At 40.5% G+C, this 19,291-nt stretch overlaps 1 protein-coding gene across 2 annotated transcripts in view; it reads right to left on the bottom strand.

The window, feature by feature from the left end:
• The window catches only part of COL11A1 (collagen type XI alpha 1 chain), a 234,582-nt gene that overhangs the window by 127,745 nt on the left and 87,546 nt on the right, over positions 1-19,291 (bottom strand). For both annotated transcript variants that reach the window (XM_074961235.1, XM_074961234.1), the window contains 10 exons: positions 15,556-15,609; positions 13,769-13,822; positions 13,602-13,655; positions 12,935-12,988; positions 5,897-5,950; positions 5,724-5,768; positions 4,159-4,212; positions 4,018-4,062; positions 3,576-3,629; positions 3,050-3,094 (listed from right to left, as the gene is read on the bottom strand). In XM_074961235.1, coding sequence (XP_074817336.1) covers positions 3,050-3,094; positions 3,576-3,629; positions 4,018-4,062; positions 4,159-4,212; positions 5,724-5,768; positions 5,897-5,950; positions 12,935-12,988; positions 13,602-13,655; positions 13,769-13,822; positions 15,556-15,609 — 513 coding nt within the window. The remainder of the gene's footprint in view (positions 1-3,049; positions 3,095-3,575; positions 3,630-4,017; positions 4,063-4,158; positions 4,213-5,723; positions 5,769-5,896; positions 5,951-12,934; positions 12,989-13,601; positions 13,656-13,768; positions 13,823-15,555; positions 15,610-19,291) is intronic.

Below are 19,291 nucleotides of genomic sequence, written 5' to 3'. Positions count from 1 at the left end.
CAAACTTTTAAAGAAAATCTCTATCTATTAGTGTGAGCCTGATCCTAAAAGAGAGAGCACCTAAAATTTTGTTATGAAACTTTTGTGAGGGAAACCTATATTAGTAGGTTTAGATGGGGGAAAATTTTGATGTGACTGGGTTTGGGCATAGACAAATAATGCTGACTGGGTTTGGACCAGGAAAGCTTTCAGTGTCAGAGGGAAAGGTTTCTATCAATATTTCCAATGTCACTGCTTGGTCCTCCAATATCAGAGATGCCAACATGTAACGTAAGCAGGGAAAATTTTAGACAACAGTATGTTTTAGGAGGAGAAAACTTTAGATGTTGGTGAGTTTCACATGGAAAACTTTAGAGATGACTCTGGAAAGGGGAATCATTCTATGGGGGCAGGTTTGGGTGGAAAAACTTCCTTTTAATATTTTACTTGCCAGAACCTCTTCTTATACAATTCACTTGTGCAAGGCAATTTGTACACAGAAAAGTTTCTAGGAGAGTAGACTCCTGCAGACATTTCATATAAAAGTTAATTTCCTGAGTGGCCATTCTTCCTTCTCTCCAAGTGCCATTCCTCTCTTCTGGCACAACCAAGTCCAGAGTCCTTGGTCTGAAATCCCTCCCAGTAGGCCCAATTGGGGCTATTATTCTGAGATACTCAGGGACAATTATGGAACTTACAGATATGGTGTTTCTAAGATGACTCTCGGTCCATGTTGAGTGTGTAAGCACTACACGGACTGGAGCAACAGAGAGTGTGTAGTCTCAGGACGTCAAACTTATTTTTGCATAGGGATGCCTATGGCCACCTGAGAGAGGAGAGCGTGCTCCCTTCAGCTCATGAAGTTTATACTGCACAAGCCAATATACTCTGAAGTCTATCCAGCATATAAAGCCTTATGCATGTAAGTGTTTAATTTACTGAAGTCATCTTCCTGTACAGGCCGACACAAGGGCCACTTATAGTTGTAATTCTTGTGCTTGGCATTACAATCTCTGTGCTTCCACATGGGTAAAAGAGATCCCAAAGGAGTGGGAATGAGGCAGGGCATGGCCCTGTTCTTTCCACTCCTCACAACACACTGAATGGGCCTAGGACACTGGCTGGAGTATGCTGCACTCCTTGAAGAGGTGTAGCAGTGAACAAAGTTATCTTGCATTCTGGGGAGCTCCAGTAGAATTTCTGCCCTTGTGGTGGTCTGACTCCACTCTATTCCAAATGCAAGGTTATGTCTTTAAGGTGTGATTTTTAAAAAAATTGGTTGACTACAGTTGAAATGTAACACATTCTATATCAACTCAACTCTTGTCTCTCTGATGTTTTGGGAGGGTACGTAGCCCATAGAAATGTATATAATGCTGGGCGGGTGCAAGATGGTTTCTATTCTGTAGGGAGAAACTAGTGGAAATAACGATGAAGATCGAAGGTTGGATTTTTTAATATGAAATGTGACATCTGTCACTGCTACAGTACATTTATTTAAGAAATTTCATTAACTTTGGGATATCTACCTTCCCTTTTTTAACCCATGAACAAATATAACATTTCTAGCTAGCAGTAAGTTACAATGTAACAAAGCTAACAAGCTGGTTTGCCAGCTCATTTACATTAATATTAAACTCAAAAACAGAAAAGACTACCAAGCCAAGAAAACTCAAAAAATAAGGTATGTATATGGATAGGTAGGAAGCAAGCAAACTACTTCACACCTTTTCAGCCTATTTATCCTTGTAATTTCTATTATAATGGCTAGTGACCCATCCCCTAAGTGAATCACTCTTGTGAAAAACCCATAAACAATATATTTAATTGTAGGTGTTGCATATACAAAATACAATTAGTTTACACCTCTAAGCTATCTGATACAGATGTCAGGGACAAAGTATGAACAACTACGGGATAAAAGACTTAAAATCCGAGCGATTCCATGCAAGAACAGAGGAGTATGCAAGGCCAGTTCTTGCAATTCTTTATGCAAAACTCCCATCGACTACAGTGGGAGTTTTGCTCAAATGTAGATGGCATGATTGTTTCTACAATAAATATATACAACTCAGCGGAGGGGAAAAAAGCTTTTTACTTCACATAGCTGACCTGTACTTGGCACTTGAGAAACAGAAAAATGGTCACATTATATGAAAGAAACATATCAAGATGAAGTGGCAGAGACCATGCTGTGTGGCCCCGAACCTCTGACTGCTGAAAGGTGTGCTATGCGTTCGTGATGGATTGTGGAATGAATATGTTGTGGACACAGCCATCTTCCAAGAATAACATTCTGGGGAAGACAGGCAGGTAGGAAGTCTGTGTATTGTTTCCTAAAATCCCCTTCAATCCTTCCCACTAAGAAGTGAAATACTAGAGCACTAGGAAGATATTAAACCACGAATGAGAGGGAAGCCAGAGTGGAATCAATCAGGGATCTAAAAGAGGAAAGGAGAAAATTACTAGGAGTGTGAAATTTGAAATGGACATAATTAGAACTTGTAGCAGAATGTTACTGCTCAGGAAACACAAGGATAAACAAATAGGGCCTTATGCTGATCTAAATTATACCAGAATTACTCCAGTGGAACTCCAGAGTTATGCCAATATACCATCGGTGTAAATGAGAGCAGAATCAGGCCCTCAGTTTAAAGAAAGAGGTAGATATTTTAAAAGTATAGGAGATGAAAGAGAATTTAATTTGATGGAAAATACATTTAAATTGAAAATTTTTTTTTTTATAGCCCAGCAGTCTGCGTCTATTTGAATTTAATCATGTACAGTTTAGTGCTATGGGCCAAATTCTGATCCTAGTAACTTCAGCATGAATCAAGAATAAATTCAGGAAGTTACACTGGTGAAAAAAATGGTGTAAATGCGAAGAGAGTTAGGCCCACATTATTCATTACTTTACTTGGTTTTTACTTGGTGCTTTTAGGGCATTCTGCTATGTTTGAGATCGTAGGTGTCTAATATCTAAACATAAAGCAAAGCTCTTAACCACTTCACCAGAGGCTGTTACACAGATACACTGATTATGAAATACCAGAATAACATTATAACTTACTTTTTCACCAGGAGCTCCAATAGGACCTTGTGGACCAGGAAGCCCCTATTAGAAAGAAGGCAGTGTGTGAGAAATCAGGGATAACAATATACATACATTTTCCCTATTAAAGAGCCCTCATTAATCTGTTTAAACATAGCAGCAAATATAAGTGTGTGGGGGGGGGGGGGTTGTGGGGGATTAAACCAGTTAGATAAGAAGCTTTGTGTGAGCTTTTTGCACAGGCTACTCTTCTGGCATCAAGTCTGTAACAGGATCCTATTCAGAACCCTCCTACAGGTGTGGCCCTTCCTGCTGGCATTCCAGGAACACTGAATGAGTCATTTTTCTTGCAAATGAAAAAGCCCTCTGCAAGCTTGCTTTAAAATTCTGCTCCCACTGCACTATGCACATTTTCAGCATTATTTATAAAATCCTTCATGCTTTATCAGTCCTGCATATGAAAAGCTAACCCTATGCTAATCTGTATTCATTAAACATTTGTTTAAAGGAATGTGGTATAACCTGTGGGTTACTGAACACTTACTTGTGGACCTGGGATTCCTTGTTGACCAGGAGGTCCTGGTTCCCCTTGAGGACCCTACCATGCAAAAAATACAGAGGCATTAGGTTTGGACTTCTATGTTACAAATCTTCATTGTCAGGCCTAAAGTAATACAGGCACATCTCTGTGTTTTCCGTCTTTTAAATTTACCAACCACTATCTCTCTAGTCTGATTTTCAAGCTAATTTATATCATCAACATTTTATTAATGTGGAGCTAATTCCACCCTGAGAGCTGGAGTCTGGGGGCTACAGGAGGTTAAATGAGGGCAGAATTTAGGTTTGAGTAGATGATACACAAGGCTGTTCTTTTCAATAAAACAACAAGAGGAATCTGAATTTTAGATTAAACAGTGACGGGGTAGGGAAGGGGAAGGATTTTGACAATCCCAAACCTCTGTTTATTTCCCTAATTATGTACCTACCAAGTTTCCTTTTGGACCTGGGGGGCCATCAACACCTGCAACACCCTGCAACAAGAACAAAAATAGAGGCAACACTGGTCGGAATTACTTTTTACTGGAAATTGCACGTTTAAAATACCTTACTCTTTATGCCATACGTACAGGTTGTCCTGGGGGACCGGGTGTGCCCCTGGGGCCCAGTAGTCCTCTTTGACCCTGAAAAGAAGACACAATTCATAAAATTGTGGGTGCAATTCCTCCTTACAAGCAGGTAGACTACAGGAGTAGGGGGAAGGGAGGCAGTGCAACCTGACAAAAGGATTCACTGCTACATGGGACCCTCCTAACCTCTGCCCTGTATTAGGAGCCAATATGGATTGACAAAAAGAAAAGGAGTACTAGTGGGACCTTAGAGACTAAACAATCGAATGCATCCGATGAAGTGAGCTGTAGCTCACGAAAGCTTATGCTCAAATAAATTGGTTAGTCTCTAAGGTGCCACTAGTACTCCTTTTCTTTTTGTGAATACAGACTAACACGGCTGCTACTCTGAAACCTGTCAATATGGACTGAAGGAGCCTGCTGTTGAGTAGCTCTGTCTTTCATACCAGAGAAAGGTCGGAGGGGGAGATTTTGTCTCTGCCACTGCCCTGAACACTGGTGCAGCACCTTCCACAGTCACTTGATCTGGGTGCTGACTATTTATGTATTTAATGAAAACAAGGTGGTGTTAATTATTTCTGTCATGTTCTGTATTGCTGTGGAAAGTGCTACCTTTCTTGGTAGTAAAATCTCTGCTAGATAGCTGAAAATTACTCATTTGTAGTCTTTCTCTGTATAATAAACAAATGGAAACTCTTCCACAAGCAGAGGGGCAGACCTGCTCCCACAAGCAATTCCACTGAAATCAATGGGACCATTCTTTTGAGGAGGGGGAGCAAAATTTGTTCCCTAGTGTTATTTTTAACTTTCTACAGAGTAAATGCATTTTGTTTTTCATGATTTGTGTCATCAGACACTGTGGCTGAAGTAGGCAGGCCTCGTTCTCCTCTCTGTTTCATTATGTGTGAAGAGGATGCAAATTACTATCATTCTGACTCAGTAGCATTTTACACCCACTTTGTATCTGGAAGGGCCATATGTCAGATATTTAGGATAAAATTATCCTTTCTGAGCCAGGCCCCGGATCTCTTGCCTGCACGGCAGATCTCTGTTCTGCAGTCACAGCACCAGTGGAATTCCTACTGATATCAGTGGAATTCTTGGACATGTAACAATTGCGAAATATACAATAAAGAGAAGCAGTGTGGGCAAGGGAGGGGAATTTGGGTGAAATTTTGCAGCCAAATATTCACTAAAAACAGACTGTTGTGAAATATCCCTAGAGGTGTCAACAGGCGGACTGTGCCCTCACTGTGCTCATGTAAATCAGGAGTATGTCTACTGAAGTCAGTGCAGTTACACCGGAGTGAATGAGATAAGGATCAGGTCCAGTGATTTGGAAGTTGTGTACCGTGGACTGAATTCATCCATGAATAATTCCAGTCATGTTAGTGGAGTTACACCCCAGAAGAATCTAGCCCATTGTTTACTCTCCATACAGAACTGCCATTTTTTTCCCTCTGGGAAAAGCTTAGTAGAAATGAATGAAAATCTTAGAGCGATTTTGTTCTGCAAAACAGTCAGCTTGCATACCAGAAATAGAATAGTAAAAAAGCTTTACTTACAGCTTCACCTGGGAGACCTCTGGGTCCAACCTCTCCATCTTCTCCCTGTCATTATTAAAAGGAATAGAAGGTTTAGCGTGAAGAGTATACGTCACCAAAATATTCCTCTTCTGGGAGGACTTTCTTTAGATGTTGTTGTATGTATTAGCGAGCTGAAGTTACTAGTAACATACTCTTGTTCCATCTTCACCGGGTGCACCAGGAGGTCCTTGTGGGCCACGATCTCCCTGTAGAATTAAGAAAGCCATATTAAAATAATGCAGGTTACAACTCTGGCTTCAAACAACAAGAGATGGGAAAATGAAATACCACCTTAGCTGCATAATAGTATGTCAGAACATCTTCACTGTAATAGCAAACAGGTACAAATCTACATGTTACTTGGCAGAAGTTTTCGTTTAGAGGTGGATCCAAAATCTTTTATCAGATTAATGTGAGGAGGGATTAACATTTCAGAAATGTTCAGTAATCATATCATCGTTACTGCATGTAAGGCTGGGTTCTGCCATAAGAACGGCCATACTGGGGCTTCTCAGGCCTATGTACACAGAGCCTCAGCAGATTTTGGACTGATGTAGTTAGGATTTATTTTTCTTTTCTCATTTTTAAAGAAGGCTAGTGTGCTGCATAGCTTAAACACAAATGATTGAGCTCTTTTTGGAAAGGGAATTTTTAATCAGTGATCTCCTTATAGAACTGAATAAAAATGAAGTGTTCATGCTGATTCTTCTAGCTTTAGCAGTGTCTCCAAGGTGCTGACCACAGCTGTGAATCCTAGAAGAGTTATATGGAATCACTCTTGAGTGTCTCCATTCTTTTTCTCCTTCAGAGTGCTGCTGGGGAGGTTTAGGTGATTGCTTATTTACCCCAAGGTGTCTCTTGTATAAGGGATGGCAGGTGTTTATTCCACTGCTCTACTGTTCAATGTGATTGTGGGCTCATTACGAGAGATAGTGAGGTTCTATTAACTGCACCTTTGTTGCCTCAAGCTGAGTTACATTCTACATGCTGCTATGCCTTAACATTGTTCAAAAACATTTGCTGGTGCAGACAGAATGCAGCTTCCTATGTGTTAAGTGACATTTATTCCTAAAAAGAATATGCTAAACGTTGGTGGGTTTTTTTTTAAAACAACATCAGTATTCTTGCAAATAAAATATAACTACAGTAGAAAAGGATTTATTTCTCTTTTTCCACTCTGTGTTTTTTATTACAGGGAATACAGAGGTGACACTAAACTGGGAGGAGAGGTAGATACGCTGGAGGGTAGGGATAGGATACAGAGGGCCCTAGACAAATTAGAGGATTGGGCCAAAAGAAATCTGATGAGGTTCAACAAGGACAAGTGCAGAGTCCTGCACTTAGGACAGAAGAATCCCATGCACCGCTACAGACTAGGGACCGAGTGGCTAGGCAGCAGTTTGACAGAAAAGGACCTAGGAGTTACAGTGGACGAGAAGCTGGATATGAGTCAACAGTGTGCCCTTGTTGCCAAGAAGGCCAATGGCATTTTGGGATGTATATGTAGGGGCATTGCCAGCAGATCGAGGGACGTGATCGTTCCCCTCTATTTAACATTGGTGAGGCCTCATCTGGAGTACTGTGTCCAGTTTTGGGCCCCACACTACAAGAAGGATGTGGAAAGAGTCCAGCAGAAGGCAACAAACATGATTAGGGGACTGGAACACATGACTTATGGGGAGAGGCTGAGGGAACTGGGATTGTTTAGTCTGTGGAAGAGAAGAATGAGGGGGGATTTGATAGCTGCTTTCAACTACCTGAAAGGGGGTTCCAAAGAGGATGGCTCTAGACTGTTCTCAGTGGTAGCTGATGACAGAACAAGGAGTAATGGTCTCAAGTTGCAGTGGGGGAGGTTTAGGTTGGATGTTAGGAAAAACTTTTTCACTAGGAGGGTGGTGAAACACTAGAATGCGTTACCTAGGGAGGTGGTGGAATCTCCTTCCTTAGAAGTTTTTAAGGTCAGGCTTGACAAAGCCCTGGCTGGGATGATTTAATCGGGGATCAGTCCTGCTTTGAGCAGGGGGTTGGACTAGATGACCTCCTGAGGTCCCTTCCAACCCTGATATTCTATGATTCTATGAATGTTTATGCAAACAGCTCCTTGCATTATGTCCTCTCACTACACATGAATCTGAAGGGCTGCAGCTATCTGCTTTGGCTTTGAATAGGACTGCTTTCAGATTTGTCATACTTTCTAAATATTTAGAGGACTCCCATTTTAATATAAGTATTATAGTGATTCCCAAGCAATGGGATGGAAGACTTGAAAAGGCTTTCTTTATTTGTTTAAAAAATATGAATTTGCTATCCATATTTCTGAATAAGAACAAAAAAGGTTTCTTTCACCATACAATTAAATGTCTCAAAGTTTGCCAGCTCTGCTATGCCATATTAGAAAGCAGACATAGATCTCCGCCCTAAGTCAACTCTGGAAGGGTTACTCAGTCTTCAGAGGATACATGAGATATGCACAGTGATTAGATCAGTGATACTCAGTAGGCGGCCCGGGGGGCAAATGTGGCCCACCAAGGCTTCCTGTGTGGCCCACCAGCTCACCTTGAAACAATGTTTATAATTAAATTCACAAACAGTGATGCACTGCCTATCATTTGCCTATGCCTTCCTTAGTAACTTACTGGCGGTGCTTAATTTGTGATGAAAGAAATGCCAGGGCTGAGCCTCAGCAAGCCCCGGCACAAATTAAGCAACGGCTGAGTGGCCAGATAGTGGCGACTGCTGGCTGGGCCCCCAGCTCCGAAGGCAGAGCCACCAGCAGCAGCAGCACAGAAGGAAGGATGGCAATACACCGTATCATGTCACCCTGGCTTCCATATTGCTGCTGGTGGCAGTGCTGCCTTCAGAGCTGGACAGCTGGAGAGCAGCGGTTGCTGGCCGGGGAGTCCAGAGGTGCCAGAGCTATGAACTGCCAAGCCTAGAGGTGCTGGGGCTCAGCCCAAGTAAGTCCAGGCACAAAGGAAGCCCTGCTTACTGGATCTTACGTTCCTGAGATAGCAACAGCTACGACTGAACTCGGACGCCAACCTTTTTTTTCCATTAGTGATGGAAATTGAGCCAAAAATGAATGCAGGTGGTAGTAAATGTTGCCAAGTTGATAGCAAAAACTGAGGTTTTAACCCAAACTGGACAGCGGATTTTCTATTCATTACGCCACCTCATTTAAACGCAAAACTCTTTGCGTTTAATATTCCAAACCACTGTATCTATCTGTGAGATCATCAACATGAGGCATCACATTGAATCAAAGCATGGTAACTTCAATACGGCCTATCCTCCTGGCAGTTTTGCAAGACGTGACACAACTGAAAACTCTGATGTCTTTGTAGCACACTTCAAATGTCATTCTCACAACATCAGCGACTGTAGAGGAAAAAGCAACAGCTACTTCTCTTCGAAAATGTTGGTAATAGCTAAAAAAAGAAAAAGCCTGTCCTGGATGCCGAGCATGTGAAAGAGAGCACATTGGAAATGCTGGAGGAGCTTTTTGCCAGAAATAAAAGATGACATTGTGAACTGTGTGAAGCAAGTTCTCCTGTCTGATTCCACAACAGTGAGAAGATTGGAGGTAATTTAGGAGGTTTATTTGTTAGCACTGGTTTCTGATTTTAAAAATGCCAACATGTCTCTTGCAGTGGACGAATCAAGCAATTTAAGTGACACTGCCCAGTTATCACTGTTCGTTAGATTTTATGATGGTTAAATGTTCAAGGAAGAATTTTTGTGCTTACTACCATTAGAAACCTAAGCCACAGGAGAGATAATTTTTGAAAAGTTAAAGGCTTTTTTGAAAAAATTGGTTTAGATCTGTAGAAAGTAAACTTGCTTGTTACAGACAGAGGTCCCTCTATGACAGAGAAAGAGAAGGGCTTTGCTTCACATTTGGCAGCGATAAACCCTTCATTAAATACACTTCATCGCATCATTCACCAGACTGTCTTGTGCGGTTAATTGTCAGGGGACTTAAGAAAAACAATGGGTATTGTGAGGAGATTGGCTAACAAGATACGTTCAGCTTCTACCTTGCAACTTCATTTTTTTAAAGCTCTTTTACAAGATGTTTCAGCCAAATACAGTGACCTGTTGCAGCATAATATGTTCGCTGATTAAATAGGATAGAGAGAGATTGTGCGCTTCCAAAAGAAATAATAGATTTTCTTTCAAACTACAAGACCAACAGGGCTCATGAGTTCCTGGAATTTATAAATGAAGTCCCCTCTATGTCACAGGTAGATTTTCTGTGTGATAAAACCGGTAACTTGAATTCCCTCAATTTGCAGCTCCAAGGGTGTGCAAGCAGTCTCAGGGATCTGTTGGAAAAATGTGTGCCTTTCAGAGGAACCTTGAAATCTTTCAGACAAACTTAACAGGAAAGATGTTGCACTTCACCACACTGTGTGTAGTTGCTATCAATGAAACTGATGCAAGAATTCCTATTCATCAACAATTTTAAAATGTGATTTGAGAATTTTAAAATTCCAAAGAATTTGCTTTTATTTGTTCGTGGTCCATTTTTTGTCCCTACTGATAAACTCTGCCCTGCTGAAGCCAAGAATGTTCTTGATTCAATTGATGAAGGTGCCTTTCAATTAGAAATTGTTAAACTCCAGAGCTCAGATATCTTGAAGACAAAAATTCAGAGAAATGGGACTTTGTGATTTCTGACTCAATATGCTGACCAGTTTCAGAATAGCCATAATCTAGCCATCTCTTAACGATATTCGGATCAATGTACCTCTGTGAATCTAGGTTTTCTACCATGAAATTATAAAAAACCAACACCGCAATCATCTGAGAGATGAGCATCTTTACCAGTGCATATGCCTTGCCCTGACCTCCTATAAATCTGTCTCCACAAAGCTTGCCAGAAATCATTGATATCACCTCTCCCATTAGAGATTGCCACAAACACAGGTAATAATGTTGATTTATAAACTTCGTAAAAAGACAGAAACACTAATACTTATGTTGCAGTCAAGGTCTTTATTGATTGGCAGCTGAAGGGTTTTTATTATTATTATTTTGTCAGCCTCTGCGCAAATGGCCTACCTCTTGACATAATATTCTCAAATTGGCCTGTGGGTAGATCTAATTGAGTATCACAGGACTAGATCTTAATGTCTGGCACCCTCTACTGGCCACCTACCGATCAACCAACATTTCAAATCTGCAAAGAGCTGCTTGTTTTTATTCTCTAGGAAGAAAGGAATTGATGAAAAATGATTGAGAGAATTGTGAATTGTACTAAAAGTACAAACAGGACTGAGGAGAACAACTTCCAATATTACTACAACACACTACACTGTAGGCATATGTGGAGTATTCAATGTGTCCCCGAGTTCCTGGGAAGTGTAGCTACTGCACAAGCCCTTCGAAAATTGCAGCATATATTTCCATCCGTGGTTCGCTAGCTCCACTCACGAAGAGGGTGGAATCATTATCCTGCCTTATTCTTGTTCCTTCTGTGGTGGCTAAGACTTACAAGAGAACTAGCAAGAGAACCTCATTCAGGAGAGCACAGGGAACTGCAGCTGTGACTAGTGATTGCAATGGGGATGCATACCAAGACGATGACTTCTTCCACCACAACTGCTATACAGGGCCAGACACAACCAGATTTAGCTCTCAGATCTGGTCTTTCTCCAAGTTCTGGAATGTTGATATTTGAAGTGTTTGGATTGAGTAAGGGTATGTCTACACTACGAAATTAGGTCGAATTTATAGAAGTCGTTTTTTTAGAAATCGTTTTTATATATTCGAGTGTGTGTGTCCCCACAGAAAATGCTCTAAGTGCATTAAGTGCATTAACTCGGCGGAGTGCTTCCACAATACCGAGGCAAGCGTTGACTTCCAGAGTGTTGCACTGTGGGTAGCTATCCCACAGTTCCCGCAGTCTCCGCTGCCCATTGGAATTCTGGGTTGAGATCCCAATGCCTGATGGGGCTAAAACATTGTCTCGGGTGGTTCTGGGTACATATCGTCAGGCCCCCGTTCCCTCCCTCCCTCCCTCCGTGAAAGCACCAGCAGACAATTGTTTCGCGCCTTTTTTCTTGAGGAAATGAGATTCAAAAGTTCACGGTTCTTTTCCTATCTACCTGGCCAGTGCATCTGAGTTGAGAGTGCTGTCCAGAGCGGTCACAATGGAGCACTCTGGGATAGCTCCCGGAGGCCAATACCATCAAATTGTGTCCACAGTACCCCAAATTCGACCCGGCAAGGCCAATTTAAGCGCTAATCCACTTGTCAGGGGTGGAGTAAGGAAATCGATTTTAAGAGCCCTTTAAGTCGAAAAAAAGGGCTTCATCGTGTGGACGGGTGCAGGTTTACATCGATTTAACACTGCTAAATTCGACGTAAAGTCCTAGTGTAGACCAGGGGTCAGTCCTTGTCAATAAGCAATAGAGCTTAGCATTGTAGGTATTCTTGATTGCTACTTTGTTTGAGAAAGCCTTTTTAATGGTGTTTAAAAAAAATTGCAAGTTAAGGATGTTGTTTTCCATGAACACAAACAAACAATTGCAAAACTTTCTGCATTACTATGTGTTCGGAGCTGTTAAATTCTGTGTATCCTCAAAGCAAGGGGAAAAGGATGGCCTGTTGTTGTGGCACTGCCCTAGTGGAAGGGAGACCCGGCTTCAATTCACTGCTGTGCCACAGACTTTTTGTGTGATCTCAATTCCCCATCTGCAATGAGAGGTCCCGGAGAAGAGAAGGTGCCACTGGCATAAAACCTGCCTATTGAAACATCATGGGAATGAGCCCTATGACCACACTGGTCATAGGATACGTACATCCTCAGTGTAGAACTTGTACACTAGTATATTGCAACTTTCTTCTAATAATCAACTTCAACCCATTCGGCAGCTGAAGTAAATCAGCATTGACTTTAAGGAAACTACTTCAATTTACACCCATTGAGAATCTAGCCCAAATTCTGGAAATATATTTATATAAAAAATATGTATGTGGATCGTTAACTATAAATTCACGTTACTGGAGTCTTTACCTGATATGCTTGTAAAAATACAATTCTGACACTATATTGCAACATGAAATTCTGACATGTTCTCTGACTTAACTCTCTCCACAGTCCTATGTTATTTTTTTAAATGAGGTGATGTTACTACTACCACATTTTTTATAAGCTTTCATATAAACATTCATGTTGATCTTACCCTGTGACCTTTATCACCAGGTAGACCAGGAAGACCATCAAACCCTCTATCACCCTAGGAAAGAAAAAAATAGAGACTTAGAAATGACTATTACACTTTGTAATATTCTTAGTAAATTACACCAGCTCACTGTGGGCTAAATTCTACCCATGGACACATGTGCACATCTCAGCAAGTCATTTGGAGTTGAGCACATGCATCTGAACATCAGAATTTGGCCCTGTGCGTATCAAAGCAGAGGAAGCCGTTGTGCACCAGATTTTACACTCCACTGTAATTATGCCATCATAAATTTAACATCAAGACAAAGGGCTTGACTCTAGTCACACATTATACTGGTATAAATCAGAAGTAGCTCTGCTGTAGAAAATACAGTTACACCCATGCAAAAAAAAAAGCAGCCTAAGTGAGATCAGACTCAAGCCCAAAGAATCGAATTACTTAAACGTTACACGGCTGTCCATTACCATGAATTACCATATTTTTAAATGGATGATTCATGCTCAACTTTTGCCTCTTATCTGGTTGTCTGAAGCATCAATATTTTCATTGCAGAATAGCTTTCTACATTGTTTTTACATTTTCAGTGTGGTGGAGGGCAGATTAATGCCTATTTAAAATGTGCATCATCCATGCCATGACTGAAATATGACCTCAGATCTCATACCTTTGAACCAGGTTCTCCTGGCATTCCTCTAGCGCCATCAGCTCCTGGACGACCCTGAAAAGAATACAAACATTTGAAGATGCCAACAACTGATATCCAGAGTAAAGAGAAAGCGTTAATTCATTTGGATTTCAATTTAATTTTTTTACCAGATATATGTTACTCACTCTTTTGCCAGGTTTCCCACTTGGACCAATGGAACCTTGAATACCTCGAGGACCCTGAATGTAAACAAAACAATCTTTAAAATCATACTATATGTGGCAACAAAAAGCTAGAACAGCTAGCTAAACAAAACTGCCAAACATCTCAGCTAAACAACAACTTAGGAATATGGTGTTGAATACCAAGACTGTGATTTTTCAAAACTATCTAAGGGAGTCCCCACTTCCTATTAATTTGTGATGAAAACTGAGCATCCAAATCCCGTGAAATCTAAATTTCTTTGAAAATCTCCGTGCCATGTTTTACAAATCTTGTTTTAGCCACGTTAAAATTAAATTCACCTATATTTAATGAGAACTTATATTTACACAGCACATTTTATCCAGAGAGATTCCAAAGTATTTCACAGACTGCACACCTCATTCTGCTTTCACATGCACATGTAATTCTCGTTGAAGGCAGTTCTAGGTCTTTTTAAGGGAGCACTCTTGTCCAAAACCAATATGCACCTTGGGTGGAAATGTCAGCTGAAAAAGGCCTCAGAAGCAGTACCCAATAATTTAGGGCAATGCAGCAGGATGGTCTGACCCTTTAAGGGCCTGCAGAGCCAGGGAGTAGCAAACCCTGATCTAAGGAGAAGCCCAGCAGGCATGTTTGGGAACCAGGTAAGCAGCAGCTAATGACTGGCTCTGATTCCCAGTTGGAAGACATAAGTGGGGACCTAGCTCTGGAAGGGGAGGAGGAGGGCTAGGAGAAACTAACAGTTTCCTTAGCAGCAGTAGAAGGCTGCAATGGGGCAGTCTGGCCCTGTGGTCTGCCTGAGGTTAAGGGAGGGCTGTGAACCTTGAGGTACTGGAGGGGGCAAAGGACCCAGTCATATCAGTCCAGGACATGGCTGACTGTCCAAGCTGGTGGACAGCTTCACCTGACCACAAGAAGAAATAGAAAAAAACCCCAAACTAACAAGGGTCCACACTGGAAATGTAGGCAGGAAAAATGAAAGACTAATCAGCTATTTGTAATGTTTTACTTTTGTACTAGTGCCCAGGTGGATTTTAGGATAGTTACTTAATACATGATTAAATATGTGTACCCAAGTTGGCATTTGGCCAGGTGACAGGTGTTCGCACTACAGACTTTTAAAAAAATGTCATAGTTTCTTAAATGGTCACAAGTGCTTATGACCTTAGTTTTGGGTCTAAGTTTAAAGATTCCAGTGCTTTAAACTGGCCAGTGCTCTCTAACATCAAGCTGGGAGATTGATGCAGTAATTACTAAGAAGGAAAGGGATCATCCATAGAATCAACAACACCACCTCTTCCAGTGTCAAAGTTTTTCTTGGAAATTTCCTGTTTAATTACTAGTCAAGTTAAACCCTGCTCAGATTATGAGATTTGATCATATCACAGCCCAAGGTCATATGACTGCAGACATTGATGCTAATGGTACTTATGAGCATGTACAGTACAGAGCAGAGCAAAGAGCTTCCAGCACCAATTTTAAAACTAGTTTTCAAGAGATGACACTCTACATGTGATAATTGGTCCTCTTTACAGAAGGGCAGCTTGTTACTTTCACATTTTAAAATGAACAATCTAGGTAACTGTTTCATTTGCTGCAGCATTGTACATGAAAAGCTATTCACCTTCAATTATATGTAAAAAGCACATAACTGATTGCTCTCCAATAGAGGGATGTATTTCCATATGCTGCAAATGGGAATGTATTTCGTATGCTGCAAAGCATGAAAAGGTAATATACTGAAAAATGAAAGGATGTTGTATTGTACCTGGGGACCTGGGTCGCCGCTTTCTCCTTTAATACCTGGTGAGCCAGGCCCGCCCTATGTAACAAGTGCAAAATACAGTGAGTTTAATTATCCAGCTAAACTTTAACTGGATAAACTGTTAGCTATTTCTAGAAATTAATTACAGAAAAGAAACACTTTTTCCTTAGCTATTATGAAACCATCCTATGCGATTACAGTACCTGAAAGATCATTTTGTAAAGGTCTGGCAAACTTGGGGCCAAATACTAGTCTCATCAAAGTAAATGTTAAAAATCCATCGAATTAAATGGGACCAGGCATTGACCACTGTGTTCTATATTAATGTTTGCCAGGTAAATATCAGCTCAGTGAGAACATGAATCATTAAAACATGTCAGCTTCCTGCATCAAGGAGGAGACAGCAAGTCCTGAAAGTGGATTTTCGGCACCCTTGTGCAACTGTAGAAATAAAGCACAATCTGACTGCCTGATCCAAACCTCATTGAAGTCAATAAGAGTCTTTCCATTGATTACAATGACCTTCTGATCAAGCCCTTAAACATGTGACAAATCTGTATAACTATATTTCTACACTGTTATAGCATCAGACAGATAGAGACACAACATTTCAGAGTAAATAATAAGCAAGGAGTGTATTCTATCTCATAATATTATTCTGGGTCTTAAAAACAGTACTAGATCAGATCTTCAGCTGGAGTAAATCTGAGTAGCTAGGATCTGGCCTAACGTTTTTCACAACCTGTTTGCCTTTTCCATTAATATTTGTTCCACTGAAAAACATACCAACATAATTCAAAAAGAGTAACCAACAGAATATACAAATAGAATGAAGCCTACTAAGAAGCGCAAAGGATTGCTGCATTTCTGACTGAATAGTTGGCACCAAATATTGTGTACTTAATATTATACAAACTTTGCTGAGACTGGGGGTCTGATTCTCCTACTGAAATGAAGAGAAATTGCTCTAAGGTCCTGATCTAGTGCCAGCTGAAGTCAGTGGTTCAAGCCCTAAGGGAGGCAAGAACCAGACCTGAGTTGTTGCTTCTCACTAGGACAAGTGACCATAGTTAGCAGATGACTGTTAGCACAGGTTTCTCTGTATCAACCTAGTTTTTAAACGGTTTTAAATTTGCACAATCAATGGAAACGACCTCAGACAAAAAAAGGATACATAATCTACTTTAACACTGTGAATGCTAACACTTAATGTAACTACAACTCTGCTATGCTAAGAAAAGTGCTTTTTAATAATACATTTAATATGATTCTTAATGTATTTAATTGGTGTTCTCACAATTAAATTAGCAAAATACATGACAGATTAAGGTCAAGACTTCCAGAAGTGACTAGTGATTTTGGGAGCCTTGTTTTTTCATTGTTCAACTTGAGAATTGTTCAAGGGGCCTGATCTTTCAGAGGACAGGTGCTCAGCAATGTTTGTAAATTAGGTCCTTTTTCAGATATTTCAAGGTGAGATATCTAAAATCTGAGGCAACCAAAATTACTAGTCACTTCTGGAAACCTTGGCCTAACATTTTGCCAGATCAGAAGAGCTGGATTTCTAGAGCCTCCTGGTGGCTTGATGGCAAAATAGCTATTAATGTGGTTCATTCCCGAGCCTACCCATACAAAGAGCCATCAATGCTTCTAATACGTAAACTGTTGGTGGTATGTAGCCAGGACTATCAGTAAACAGAACTATACACTAGCAATATTGCACCATTCTTTACAAATGGATTCAGTGTTACCACAGTTATATAATGGTAATGACAGTATGTACTGAATGCGATCTTCTTGTCTCTTGATTTACACCAGTGGAAACAGGGTATCCATTGGTTTGTTACCTTGCACCAATTTATTCTGATTTATTATAAATGTAATGAAATTTTCCAAACTGTGATCAACCAAAAGTCTGCGGGTCAAGCTCTCTGCTGACAGACAATGTCAATGCTATTGACTCTGGGAGAGTTATGCCACTGAAGAATTTTCCCTTGTGTATCTGTTTCAAAGTTACAATTAAAGCCCAGTGATTGTAGCTGAAATTGTTTATTTATTTGTTTGTTTATTTTTATTAACTGAGACTCAGCTGAAACCACTCAGTTTTACCTAGATAGACAGAAAGTGCCAATCCTTGGGACTGGCCTTTTGGGGTTCAGCATAACTTGGTGAGGACTTGGTGTAACTTCACAGCTACATGATGCTGGGGCCACAGGGTACCAACCCACCCCAAGGTCCAATTTACAGCTGTGGCAAGATTACACCAGCTGCCAGTAGTCTAAGGTGCCCTTGCAGTGGCCAAAGATCACTGGTGTATGAGAGCTCCCAGACAGAGACCTATTCTCTCCATATATACCCTCTCCACTATGTGCTGGGACACAGAGCCATCATGCCATTTCTATGCACCTTGGGATTTCCCATTCACAAAAGGAATCCGGAAGGGGTACAGTTAAGACGGCTTTTTGGCTACTTTGTGCTACCAGAACAATACATGGCAGCAGTAATAGGGTTAAGAGCCTGGTCTGTGGATTCGATAGAAGATAGATAAAATGTGGTTGTCCATTTACCCCTCCTACCTGCTGATGAATATTTCATCCAGTGAGCTATGAATTAGGGAGGGAGATGATGACAGTAGGGGGAAAAAGGAGGTAGAAAGATGTGGCAGGGGAAGTGACTTAACCATGACGTCACAATGTTACCACTCAACAATGAGCTGTTTCTAAGGTAGCACATAAAGGCAATGAGGGGCCAAAAAAGATGGAGGAAGAGTGTTTGTACTCCTGATGTTACAATTATACCACCTCAGGAATGTTTCATGGATACCTGTTCTACATTAATAATCTGCTTTGCTATTAAATAATGGTAAGCATGCTTTTGTATATATTTTACAACAAGATGTTCGTTTTATGTCATTATGAGAGTTAAACTTTCTCTTTGTGCTGCAGTTCATCCATTGTTTTGCAAAACACATTGATAAAATACAGCAGTTAGCAATCATCATAATCACAAAACAGGCAAAATATCTGCCAACTTAGCCATGCCAACAAAACAAACTAAATACTGCTTTCCAAACTCAGTGAATCCTTCCAAATATGGATGCTATACTTAGTCTAGAGAAAAACCCTACTGTCTGGATCCAAGAGGATAAATATAATCACCTGAGATAATTTTAGAAAAGACTTGTTTTCTACAAAGCCTATAATCTTAGTTCCAGCAGTTATCATTTTATATTGTTGTTGCTATACTTAAATGGCTTTTTGAAACATGATAAATGCTAAATTACAGCATTTTGTGAATTATTTGAGTCTACAATGTATCCATTGCCTAAAAGAGGAAATTACAATTACAAGATTGGTCAGGTGATTTACAAAGTGCAGAGCCTCCTACCTGATTTTCCACTGTTATCACACATGCTATCCTTTTAAAATGTTGTGTAGAGATCACAGTAGCAAATGTAATGGTGACCTAAAAGCTATTTGATATGCTTGCTGTTAAAAAGCTGTCATTTTTGTTTGCTGCAGACTGGGTACTGAACTCAGAATATTTTTATAACCACAGTGACAATAATATCCTTCAAAATCATTCAATATTAGTCTGTGAGCCAAATTCAGCCCTGAAGTAAATAGACACAACTCTCTTAGAAGTCAATGGGAGTTGTGCCAATTTACAGTACTGACTTACTTTACCTACGATAAACAGGTAAGATTATTCTGCAGCATTTCCTTTCAGTTCCTAATAT

Source organism: Natator depressus, chromosome 8 (assembly GCF_965152275.1).
Source record: "Natator depressus isolate rNatDep1 chromosome 8, rNatDep2.hap1, whole genome shotgun sequence".
NCBI lineage: Eukaryota > Metazoa > Chordata > Testudines > Cheloniidae > Natator > Natator depressus.
The sequence above is the reverse complement of the archived record's forward strand: the minus strand, read 5'-3'. Positions and strand labels throughout refer to the sequence as shown.